At 45.1% G+C, this 13120-nt stretch overlaps 1 protein-coding gene across 1 annotated transcript in view; it reads left to right on the top strand.

Annotated features, from left to right (window-relative positions):
* LOC115203875 (seizure 6-like protein) overlaps window positions 1–12185 on the top strand; it is a 66367-nt gene extending 54182 nt beyond the window's left edge. Inside the window, exons 10-17 of the mRNA XM_029768948.1 lie at window positions 6148–6344; window positions 7013–7207; window positions 7464–7655; window positions 9327–9521; window positions 9859–9894; window positions 10573–10687; window positions 11139–11244; window positions 11376–12185. Of these exons, the coding sequence (XP_029624808.1) occupies window positions 6148–6344; window positions 7013–7207; window positions 7464–7655; window positions 9327–9521; window positions 9859–9894; window positions 10573–10687; window positions 11139–11244; window positions 11376–11405 (1066 nt within the window). The 3' untranslated portion in view covers window positions 11406–12185. The remainder of the gene's footprint in view (window positions 1–6147; window positions 6345–7012; window positions 7208–7463; window positions 7656–9326; window positions 9522–9858; window positions 9895–10572; window positions 10688–11138; window positions 11245–11375) is intronic.
* Window positions 12186–13120: the final 935 nt, after the last annotated feature.

Below are 13120 nucleotides of genomic sequence, written 5' to 3'. Positions count from 1 at the left end.
CACGGCGGTTGGAACCAAAAATCTCAAATTTGGACTCATCAGACCAAAGGACAGATTTCCACCGGTCTAATGTCCATTGCTCGTGTTTCTTGACCCAAGCAAGCCTCTTCTTATTATTGGTGTCCTTTAGTCGTGGTTTCTTTGCAGCAATTCAACCATGGCCTGATTTACACAGTCTCCTCTGAACAGTTTATGTTGAGATGTGTCTGTTACTTGAACTCTGTGAAGCATTTATTTGGGCTGCAATTTCTGAGGCTGGTAACTCTGAACTTATCCTCTGCAGCAGAAGTAATTCTGGGGTCTTCCTTTCCTATGGTGGTCCTCATGAGAGCCAGTTGCATAGTAGCGCTTGATGGTTTTTGCGACAACACTTGAAATTTTCCGTATTGACTGACCTTCATGTCTTAAAGTAGTGATGGGCTGTTGTTTCTCTTTGCTTATTTGAGCTGTTCTCTCCATAATATGGTCTTGGTCTTTTACCAAATATAGCTACAGTTGAAGTCAGAAGTTTACATACACCTTACCCAGATACATTTAAACTCAGTTTTTCACAATTCCTGACATTTAATCGAAGTAAAAATTCTGTTTTAGGTCAGTTAGGATCACCACTTTATTTTAAGAATATGAAATGTTAGAATAATAGTAGAGAGAATTATTTATTTCAGCTTTAATTTCTTTCATCACATTTCCAGTGGGTCAGACGTTTACATACACTCAATTAGTATTTGGTAGCATTGCTTTTAAATTGTTTAACTTGGGTCAAACATTTCGGGTAGCCTTCCACAAGCTTCCCACAATAAGTTGGGTGAATTTTGTCCCATTCCTCCTGACAGAGCTGGTGTAACTGAGTTGGGTTTGTAGGCCTCCTTGCTCGCACACGCTTTTTCAGTTCTGCCCACAAATTTTCTATAGGATTGAGGTCAGGGCTTTGTGACGGCCACTCCAATACCTTGACTTTGTTGTCCTTAAGCCATTTTGCCATAACTTTGGAAGTATGCTTGTGGTCATTGTCCATTTGGAAGACCCATTTGTGACCAAGCTTTAACTTCCTGACTGATGTCTTGAGATGTTGCGTCAATATATCCACATAATTTTCCTACCTCATGATGCCATCTATTTTGTGAAGTGCACCAGTCCCTCCTGCAGCAAAGCAACCCCACAACATGATGCTGCCACCCCCGTGCTTCACGGTTGGGATGGTGTTCTTCGGCTTGCAAGCGTCCCACTTTTCCCTCCAAACATAACGATGGTCATTATGGCCAAACAGTTCTATTTTTGTTTCATCAGACCAGAGGACATTTCTCCAAAAAGTACGATCTTTGTCCCCATGTGAAGTTGCAAACCGTAGTCTGGCTTTTTTATGGCGGTTTTAGGGCAGTGGCTTCTTCCTTGCTGAGTGGCCTTCCAGGTAATGTCGATATAGGACTCGTTTTACTGTGGATATAGATACTTTTGTACCGGTTTCCTCCAGCATCTTCACAAGGTCCTTTGCTGTTGTTCTGGGATTGATTTGCACTTTTCGCACCAAAGTACGTTCATCTCTAGGAGACAGAACTCCTCTCCTTCCTGAGCGGTATGCCGGCTGCGTGGTCCCATGGTGTTTATACTTGCGTACTATTGTTTGTACAGATGAACATAGTACCTTCAGGCGTTTGGAAATTGCTCCCAAGAATGAACCAGACTTGTGGAGGTCTTGGCTGATTTCTTTTGATTTTTCCATGATGTTAAGCAAAGAGGCACTGTGTTTGAAGGTAGGCCTTGAAATACATCCACAGGTACACCTCCAATTGACTCAGATGATGTCAGTTAGCCTATCAGAAGCTTCTAAAGCCATGATGTCATTTTCTGGAATTGTCCGAGCTGTTTAAAGGCACAGTCAACTTAATGTATGTTAACTTCTGACCCACTGGAATTGTGATACAGTGAATTATAAGTGAAATAATCTGTCTGTCAACAATTGTTGGAAAACTTACTTGTGTCATGCACAGAGTAGATGTCCTAACCGACTTGCCAAAACTATAGTTTGTTAACAAGAAATTTGTGGAGTGGTTGAAAAACGATGTTTTAATGAATCCAACCTAAGTGTATGCAAACTTCCGACTTCAACTGTATCTTCTGTATACCACACCTACCTTGTCACAACACAACTGATTGGCTCAAACGTATTAAGGATGTTCCACAAATTAACTTTTGACAAGGCACACCTGTTAATTGAAATGCACACCTCGTGAAGCTGGTTGAGAGAATGCAACGAGTATGCAAAACTCTCCTTAAGGCAAAGGGTGGCTACTTGGAAGAATCTCAAATATAAATATATTTTGATTTGTTTAAAACTTTTTTGGTTACTACATGATTCCATATGTTTTATTGCATTCATTTCATGTAGAAAATAGGAAAAATAAAGAATAACCCTGGAATGAGTAGGTGCGTCCAAACTTTTGACTGGTACTGTATATAAACTCAAAATATTTGTTTGAAGCCCATAACCATGTGTGTGAGGTGTATACTTTTGTTTCAAAGTAGATTTGTTTAAGACTACCAAGAAACACTTTATGACCCTGATTTGGTGCACTGCAGTGAAAAGTTAAACCCAGACTTGGACCACACACCCACTCCACCGAATAGCAGGCAGGGGAAGCAAAATAGTGATTGCTTTGCAACTCTCGCAGTTAACCACTGCTTCATTCCAAACCACTCATTGTGTCACACCCTGATCTGTTTCACCTGTCTTTGTGGTTGTCTCCACCCCCCTCCAGGTGTCGCCCATCTTCCACATTATCCCCTGTGTATTTAGACCTGTGTTCTCTGTTCGTTTGTTGCCAGTTAGTTCAAGCCAACCAGCGTTTTGTGTCTCAGCGCCTGCTTTTTCCAGTTTCTCTTTTCTCGCCCTCCTGGTTTTGACCCTTGCCTGTCCTGACTCCGAGCCCGCCTGCCTGACCACTCTTCCTGAGCCTGCCTGCTGACCTGTACCTTTGCCCCCCTCTGGATTACCCTCGGCCTGCCTGCTGCCCGGTACTGTTGCCCCACCTCTGGTTTACTGACCCCTGCCTGCCTTGACCTGTCTATTGCCTGCCCCTGTTGGGATATTAAACTATTGTTTGTTCGATGTGGTCTGCATCTGGGTCTTACCTTCATATCTGATACATTGTTGAATTTGCGATTTCCGACTTGTTTTGTATTAAATGTTTATGTCCAATGGCCGGTGAGCCATCTTCATATGACAAGGATTGAAAAGCATTGCCAGTAGATTGCCGATGTGATTCATGATGACAGCTTATCTTGCAAGCTAGCCAAGATTTTGAAAGTATGATGTCCAATCAAAGCTACGAGAGAGAAACTCAGCATAAAAAAAGAAAGGTCCCTTTTTCAGGACCCTGTCTTTCAAAGATAATTCGTACAAATCCAAATAACTTCACATCTTCATTGTAAAGGGTTTAAACACTGTTTCCCATGCTTGTTCAATGAACCATAAACAATTAATGAACATGCACCTGTGGCATGGTCGTTAAGACACTAACAGCTTACAGATGGTAGGCAATTAAGGTCACAGTTCTGAAAACTTAGGACAATAAAGAGGCCTTTCTACTGACTCTGAAAAACACCAAAAGAAAGATGCCCAGGGTCCCTTCTCATCTGTGTGAACGTGCCTTAGGCATGCTGGAAGGAGGCATGAGGACTGCAGATGTGGCCAGGGCAATACATTGCAATGTCTGTACTGTGAGACACCTAAGTCAGCGCTACAGGGAGACAGGATGGACAGCTCACCGTCCTCGCCGTGGCAAACCACGTGTAACAACACCTGCACAGGATCAGTACATCTGAACATCACACCTGCGGGACAGGTACAGGATAGCAACAACTGCCCGAGTTACACCAGGAACGCACAATCCCTCCATCAGTGCTCAGACTGTCCGCAATAGGCTGAGAGAGGCTGGACTGAGGGCTTGTAGGCCTGTTGTAAGGCAGGTCCTCACCAGACATCACCGGCAACAACGTCGCCTATGGTCACAAACCCACCGTCGCTGGACCAGACAGGACAGGCAAAAAGTGCTCTTCTCGCGTTTTTGTCTCTCCAGGGGTGATGGTCGAATTCGCATTTATTGTCGAAGGAATGAGCGTTACACCGAGGCCTGTACTCTGGAGCGGGATCGATTTGGAGGTGGAGGGTCCGTCATGGTCTGGGGCGGTGTGTCACAGCATCATCAGACTGAGCTTGTCGTCATTGCAGGCAATCTCAACACTGCATTACAGGGAAGGCATCATCCTCATGTGGTACCCTTACTGCAGGCTCATCCTGACATAACCCTCCAGCATGACAATGCCACCAGCCATACTGCTCATTCTGTGTGTGATTTCCTGCAAGACAGGAATGTCAGTGTTCTGCCAATGGCCAGCGAAGAGCCCGGATCTCAATTCCATTGAGCACGTCTGTGACCTGTTGGATCGGAGGGTGAGGGCTAGGGCCATTCCTCCCAGAAATGTCTGGGAACTTGCAGGTGCCTTGGTGGAAAAGTGGGGTAAAATCTCACAGCAGGAACTGGCAAATCTGGTGCAGTCCATGAGGAGGAGATGCACAGCAGTACTTAATGCAGCTGGTGGCCACACCGGATACTGACTGTTACATTTGATTTTGACCCTCCCCCCCTTTGTTCAGGGACACATTATTCCATTTCTGTTAGTCACACTGTGGAACTTATGTCTCAGTTGTTGAATCTTGTTCATGCAAATATTTACACATGTTAAGTTTGCTGTAAATAAACGCAGTTGACAGTGAGAGGACGTTTCTTTTTTTGCTGAGTTGATAGCGTGATTTGACGTCATTTTTGTCTGTGGCCAATGACCTTGAGCCTTCTTGGACAGGCACTTCTACTGTAAATCTATGGTAGGGTTGCAGGGGGGCTTGATCTTCCTAGCTCTCCTGCAGATTCTGCGGTGACGTGGTGTCCCCATGAGTGACAGTACTGATGGGGTCATGATAGGGCTGCACCAAATGTTTGATGTATTATAATAATTGATTATAATATGTTTTAATAGAAGGGGAGAGACTGTGGGACCCTTCCTCCTCTACATTTATAGGGTCCTAGACTACAGATTAACAATATATATATATTCATTGTAAGGTTTTAGAATTGTTCCACAGTTTTTTCTAAGTCTCTGCATCGTATAAAGAAATGTGGTCGTGAGAAAGCATTTCAAAGATAAACAAAGAGCCCTGCAGGGGAGTAGAAGAGATAAGATGCCAGTCAGACATACCTCTATAAATCAACTTGGGTGATTGGACATTCACTGCTGAGGTCTTAGAAAACACTGGAACTATTGTATCTCTTGCAAGTTTGTATCGCTGTGTATGCATGGGCTTGGTCTGAGGAGTAGCAGGTGATGACGTATGCAGTGACATCACAGGGGGTTGACTACAAGCATGATAAAAGCAACTTGGACTTTTCCTATGGGGCGGAACTCATGAGAGACATCAGTTGTATATGTGATGTTTGATCTTTGACTTCTGTCTACAGCTGTATTTTGATTACAATTGTTAGGATTTATAAGTGCACATTTCGAGTGTTCCTTATTTGTTAAGTAAATAAAACGGAGCACAGAAAAACGGAACCAACAGAACCCTGAGCCAATCACGGCGCAACTAGAGATAAACAATGCCTACGCTCTGTTATCTCGCTGGCTGCCCCTCCACTACAGAAAGCACTGAGCTAGGCTGAAACTGCTGCATTTTGGAGTTGCCTTACATAAAGAAAGAGGCCAAGTTTGTATGCTGCTTTTATTAACTCAAGGATTTTTTTTTACATTGTTTGCTGAAATTATATGCGACACGAATTAATGCCAGAATTCCATGCAAAACAGGCCAACTTTTTTGTTGTTGTTTAAACAGGTGGGGTTAAAAACATGAATGACGGGTCGCCATTGCACAGAGTTTGCCATATGGTGCTGATACCATATACACTCATATCATATGCTTTGGGACGTGTTGGATGCATCCAATTTAAATTCATAATGTTTATGGGCATGACAAAAGTAGGCTACTTATTGCCAAAGCAACGGACAATTAACATTCGAAAAATGTGTGATTCAACAACTAGAAATTTAATCAACTATGCTCTCTCTCTCCCTTTCTCTCCCCCCCCCCCCCTTCAGTCTGAACCTGAGTGACAGTGACATGTTGACCATACTGGACGGTGATGAAGTCACCACCCATATCCTGGGCCAGTACGTGGGCGGAGCCGGGCCCTTCAAGATACAGTCCACGACCCCTGACCTTACCGTGACCTTCCACTCCGACCCCGCCGGCCTCGTCTTCGGCAAGGGAGAGGGCTTCATCATAAACTACATGGGTAAGCGAGGCGGGATGGAGAAGAGAAGCAGAGAGGGAGGGAAGGAGAAGTAACAAGATGAATTGATGAGAGACGGTAGCCAATATTGGAGGAATAGACGACTTGGATATATGCCTAGTCGACAGCCGAGTTGAAACGGAGAGTCAGTGAAAGAGAGACAGAGCTAGAGAGATAAAGAGGAGGCTGAGGAAATGAGAGAGACAGTGTAATGTCCCAGACTGTCTTTCTGTCTCCTCTCCCTTTTCTCTTCCTCCACTTTACCCTCCTCTCTCTCTTTTTCGCTCTCTCTCTCTGCCCTTATTCAATCACATCCTATTTTCCTCACCGCCCCACTTGGCCTGTGTGTGTGCGGATAAACACACACACACACACACACACACACACACACACACACACACACACACACACACACGCAATTATTTGGAATGCTCTCCACGTTCACACGAGGAAACACGAACATGCAATCGCATTAGAATATGCACACTCGATCGTTTTATATGTACACTGTACACACCCACACATATATACACTACTTTCAACAGAAAATTAGAAAGACATGCCTGCAGAAATACATCTGCAACCCTTCTCCTTTGTTATTTTGTATGTAAGAATACATTTATGTAAATATTAATAAGCATTTGTAAATGCTTGTTTGTGTGTCTCCACAGAGGTGTCCCGTAACGACTCGTGTCCGGACCTGCCGGAGATCCAGAATGGCTGGAAGACCACATCCCATACTGCCCTGGTGCGGGGTGCTCGCATCACCTACCAGTGTGACCCAGGCTACGACCTGGTTGGACGAGAGACTCTGACCTGTCAGCTAGACCTCACCTGGAGCACACAGCCCCCCTTCTGCGAGAAGAGTGAGTTAGCTAGGGTGGTTGGGGGAGGGTGTGTGTGTGTGTGTGTGTGTGTATGTATGTGTGTGTGTGTGTGTGTGTGTGTGTGTGTGTGTGTGTGTGTGTGAGATTGAGAGTTCTTGCCTAGTACAAACCCCACTCTGACACCCATTCTCTTCTCTCTCTCTCTCTCTCTCTCTCTCTCTCTCTCTCTCTCTCTCTCTCTCTCTCGCTCTCCCCCTCTCTCTCACGCTCTCCCTCCCCCCTCCTCTCTCTTCAGTAATGTATTGTTCAGACCCGGGTCATGTGGAACACTCTACCAGGTCACTGTCAGACCCTAAACTCCTGGTGGGGACCACCATCCAGTACATCTGCTACCCCGGCTTCATCCTGCAGGGCGGTGCCACACTCACCTGCTACGGACGAGAGCCTGGCACCCCTGTCTGGACGTCTAAACTACCCCACTGTGTCTGTGAGTACCTGTGCGTAAGTGCGGCCCTGGTCAAAAGTAGTGCCCTATATAAGGAATCGGGTGCCATTTGGGCGCAGGCTATGTATGGATGAGTTTGTTGGACTGCGGTAAGTTGAGTCCAAGGGGTAAGTTGAGCCACCTTAGATTCTAGGAAACTCTACACAAAATGTATCATTTGACCGAAGGAAGAAACTACATGGACAAAGTGGTAAGCAAGTTTGGTCCAAAAAAGGATTTTCACCGAGTCAAATGAATGTATTGTGTAAGAGGTTTAATGATGCTTGTATCTAAACCAAAGTAGATAATTGTAAGATTGTTTTATACATCAGTTGGGGTCTCTGTAAGCTTCAACATGAAGTCCTAAACCTAGCATGAAAGTGGCTCCTTGTAGCAGTGTAGGCTAATATAGTCTAAATGTTTGCCTTGGGCAAAGTTGAGCCAACGGCCATGAGGTAAGTTGAGTAAGGCATTATCGCAAGGCATTATCGCTGGGATATGAGGTAACAACAGGGCCTGGCTTATGTTAAGTGTGTTAAAAGATGCTTAAAATGATTAAAATACAAAAAAAGCGATTGCAATGCGTTTGAGAAATAAGGATCGAGGTAGTGGTAGTATTTCATTCAGTAAAGACATTTCTAGGTGGCTCAACTTACCCCATACCCGGGGTAGGTTGTGCCAAGAGACCACTTTTTTTCTGGACAAGCTATGTCTTCAAAACTGACATGTTTATATGAATTCCAGGGATACACAACATCCTGAAATATAAGTAGATATCTTTGTTAGACAGAATACTATATTTCCCTTGACGGAGTGATGCTGAATGTTTAAAAAAAAGGGCTCCGCTTACCCCACTCTCCCCTAGTGTGTTTTTCTGGGAGGTGAGGCTGCATGTCAACCGTCAGTCACTGTATATTAAACCTGAACAGTGCAGTTCTCTCTCTTTCTCTTTCTCTCTCTCTCTCTCTCTCTCTCTCGCTCTCGCGCTCTCTCTCTCTCTCTCTCTCTCTCTCGCTCTCGCTCTCTCTTGCTCTCTCCGGTAGACCAGAGGCTTATTTTAATAGCGTTTGATGTTGCAGAGGTAATCTGTGATGAACACTTGATCTCTGGCGGAGACAACTCGACAGGGGCTGTCTCTCTCTTTGTTCTGCTGACACCGCTCCCAGCGTGTATGTTCATGGTTATTAAAGTGTGTATGAGTGTGTTTGTGTGTATGACAACTTCCTCCTCCTCTCTGCGTTCTCATGGTTGCTAATGTGTGTCTATGTGAATGTGCGTGGGTGTGCGCAGCTGCGTGCGCGCGTGTGTGAGGCGTTTAATATGCTAATGCGGTATGCAGATCAGGCCCTTGCCACCTGGAAGAGGGGCGGAGGTTACCCATTAGTCATAGCAGCTCGGCTTGAGACTGTCAGACCAGGAGGAGAAGCTGTCAATCAAACACCCTACCCTTATCTGTTGGACTGTGTGACACACCTCCTTAGAACCAGTTCTCCAGCCCTCTACCTCCAGTACCCCACGCTGTTCCACTTAATTGAGCTATTTCACTTCTAGCATTGATTCAACTGGTCAAGGGCTCGATAAATGTTGAGCAGATTAATGTTGACCCCTTTCTCTCTCTCTCTCTCTCACTTGCGCTTGCACACTTTCTATCTCTTTCTCCGTCCCTCGCTCCAGCGGAGGAATCTGTTTCCTGTGAGAACCCTGGTCTGCCTGATAACGGATACCAGATCCTGTCCAAGCGCCTCTACCTGCCCAGCGAGTCGCTCACCTTCATCTGTTACCAAGGCTTCGAGCTCATCGGCGAGGTCGCCATTAAGTGTATCCTGGGGAACCCGTCATTTTGGAGCGGACCACTGCCACTGTGCAGGGGTGAGGCCCAGCCGCCAAGCACCCACACGCCACCCCCGCAGGCCTGCATGGAATGGAACATTCCTCACCATGACTTTCCACATAGACATGCTACATGTGAATGGTGCTTGTTTAAGTAATGATACTGTCCCTGTGCATGATACAGCTCTCGGCAGCCATATTTGTAGTTCCTCCACTCTCTGTAGTTGTTTAAGACTGCTGGACTGTGGTCAGAAGTAGTGCAACTGTATAGAAAATGTGTGATCTCTAGACAGCCCTAGAAATACTGTACCTGCCACCAGTATGATATACCATATCTACCCTGTCAATGTCTGAGAGAATGTCTGATGTCTTGCAGCCAACCATGACTGCTTTGGCAACCACGCTTTGGAAGGTGAGTTTGTCTGTCTCTCTCTCTGTGAGCCTGCCTGTCTGTCTCTGTTTTTGTCTGTCCGTGTTCTTGTCTGCATGTCTCCCACTGGGCACACACTGGTTGAATCAACGTTGTTTCCACGTCATTTCAATGAAATGATGTCGAACCAACGTGGAATAGATGTTGAATATTACATCTGTGCCCAGTGGGCTGTCAATCTATTTTTTTTAGCAGATTATCTGGGATACAAAAATATATATATTTAAAGAACCAACACTTGCACTCGACCCCCCCCCCCCCTTTTCTAGTTCTGACTTTGCCGATAACTATTTTATTGAGGAAAAGTGTACTTACTATGCTTGAGATATGTGGTTGTCCCACCTAGCTACGGTATCTTAAGATGAATGCACTAACTGTAAGTCGCTGTAGATAAGAGCATCTGCTAAATGACTCAAATGTAAATGATGGCGATGCACTCTTTTCCCTAACTACCCGTATGCTATATTAATTCTCGATGCCTGTTGGAGTCGCTTTCATATTTTTTGCCTTTTATAATGCTTATCTGTTGTTTTGACCTTTTCAATGAAGCCACCATGTCTATCTCTCATTTATTTGAGTATTTTTATTCCCCCCTGCTCTCCTCTCCGCTTCCCTCCCCTCTCCTTTCCTCTATCCATCTATCTCCTCCATCTCCTCCAGTTGTTGAGGCAGCAGCCGGGTCAGGTCTGGACGGTGGCAACATGGCATTGGCCATCTTCATCCTTGTACTTCTGCTCTCCGTGCTGCTGGGAGGAGCCTACGTCTACATCACACGGTTAGACCACACCCCCTCTCACCTCATCATTGCTTATTTGAATACACTGGAGCTGAATATTCTGTATTCAATTCGGTTTAAAAGCTATATTGTCCGTGGTCATATGGAAACACAAACACAAACTGCCCTGGCTACCTTCCTATTTGATTGTGCAGCCTTTGACATGGTTGAATAACAGGAGGCTGCAACGTTACAGAACATTCAGATAGGAATGTATTGTGTAGAACAGATATTATTCTCTGTCATATGATATTATCACGTCAGCTGCTCTACATGTGACAATTCTAACTGCCACGTGCTGAACTTTTCACCTCAATGTATAGACTCAAATGAATGAGATGTGATGTCATACTCTCTCTCTCTCTCTGCTCATGGAAACAGTGGTGGTGTCCTGAAGGTTCTGGGTGTTTTTATACTCCTGACGCCATGCTGTTCCTCTCTTGACCACCAGGTGCCGCTACCACTCCAACCTGCGGCTGCCGCTCATCTACCCACACCCCTACAGTCAGATCACCGTGGAGAGCGAGTTTGACAACCCGCTCTACGAGACAGGAGGGGTGAGGAAGAACACGCACAAACACACACACACGTACTGAAAACACACACGCGAACATAGTCATTGTATGAGACAGGAAGGTCCTTACTACTGGTCTTTAACATTTCTCTCTCTTTCTCCCCTCTCTCTCAGGACAACCGCGAATATGAGGTATCAATATGAGGACCATCTCCACTGTTGGAATCCTAAAATGAAGCATCCACCCCACCAACCCATCCCCCTACCCTTCCTCCTCCTCCTTAGACCTGCCCAGGTGGAAGTTATGTAAATACAGACTGACTATAGTCTTGCCCCTTCCCCCCATGATCCCATGACCCCCATGACCCTGTCCTCCAATCACAAAGAGAGGAATGAGGGAGAGGGAAGTTGAGTCGGAGAGGCAATGGGGGAGAAGAGAAAGGGGAGGACAGGAGATACTGTGAAAGGGGGCTGCAGGATTTGGGGGATAAAGAGACTGAAGCACTTGTGACAAGTTGTGTCTATTTACTCATGTGTCTACCATTAGAGAACAAATACAGAGACAGGGAGGGAGGGAATATGTGAAGGGGGAGAGGTGAGGGAGAGAAGGGGAGCGAGAAAGAGGAGTGAAAGATAGAAAGAAGTGACCTCACAGGAAGTGAGGTCATTATCTCTTCCTGGTTGTGCCCCATCTTCCTGCCTGCAGTCATTTCTAAGGCCTTGTTTTAGACCTGTTTATAGTACTGGTTTTACCGTAGTAACTGACCCGTACAAGCTCAACCAACCATAACAACACCAGAAGAGACCACCACAAGATGATGTATTTATTTTGATGTAAATGTGACGTTTTATGCGGATTAATGAATGTACATTTTCATTTTGAGAATACAAAAAGAAAAGATGTACCATGCTACTGACTTCCCTAAATCAATGGTCAAAATAAAAAGTATGAAAGAATCTTTCTATTAAAATAAAACACACGCACTTGTCTTTGTTGTCAGTTATTTATTTGAGTGTCCCTCCCTTTGTCACAGGGCAGAACAGGGAACATGAAGAAGATGACATTCTCTCCTCTGACACTGTGCAGTGTTGTCCTGCTAATGCAACAGTATATCCATACACACGCGCACGCACACACAGGCTATGTCTCGATTCTCCATCACAGCTCCTAGTCGCCTTTCCTTCAAGAACACAGTCTGGTAGGTAAAAGAACTGGATCCATTCCAGACACTGGACTTTTTTGTGTGCACTTCCAGTCACTTCATGGCACAGGAAGGCTGTCTGGCGATCAAACGTGCTATTTGTCATGTTCGTGTGTGAAGATCCTTTACCACAATCTCTCACACACCAGAGGTGACAGAGCTGTTGGAACTGGTTTACTTTCATTCTGACTCAACAGCTTTGTTCCCCCTCAGTAGACAACAGCCTCAAAAACGAAGTTGCTTTCTGTTTCAATGCCTATTGCTGCTATTCACAAATGAAAAGTTACTTTTGCGAAAGCAGGTACTAAACACTTAACAGTTGTGAAAACAACTGTGTGTGTGTATTTGTCTGTCTGCGAGGGCATATGTGTAATTACCCAACAAAACAGCTGAACAGAGAGGGTGTCAGAGTCATACAAAGCCCTCAGGATGTAAAGGCAGGCTTGACTCAGTAGTGCAACACAAAGTAGACAAGATGGTCGAGCGTCAACAACAAAAAGCCATACCCTAAGCCTCAGAACAATGGAGCAAGTATATGAGCTACTGTATGTGTTTTTAATGTAGGGTCAGGGGAGATTTTCCTTCAAATGACATTTCAATCAAAATGGAAGTTGCCATGGTGACTTCTGTCCTATAGTGTACATATAAAACAGGATAAGGTCTAGTGGGTCAGAGAAATCAGTCCTGAAAAATGCTTCAACCTCTCCTCTCTTACCC

This window comes from Salmo trutta, chromosome 12 (genome assembly GCF_901001165.1).
Source record: "Salmo trutta chromosome 12, fSalTru1.1, whole genome shotgun sequence".
NCBI lineage: Eukaryota > Metazoa > Chordata > Actinopteri > Salmoniformes > Salmonidae > Salmo > Salmo trutta.
The sequence above is the reverse complement of the archived record's forward strand: the minus strand, read 5'-3'. Positions and strand labels throughout refer to the sequence as shown.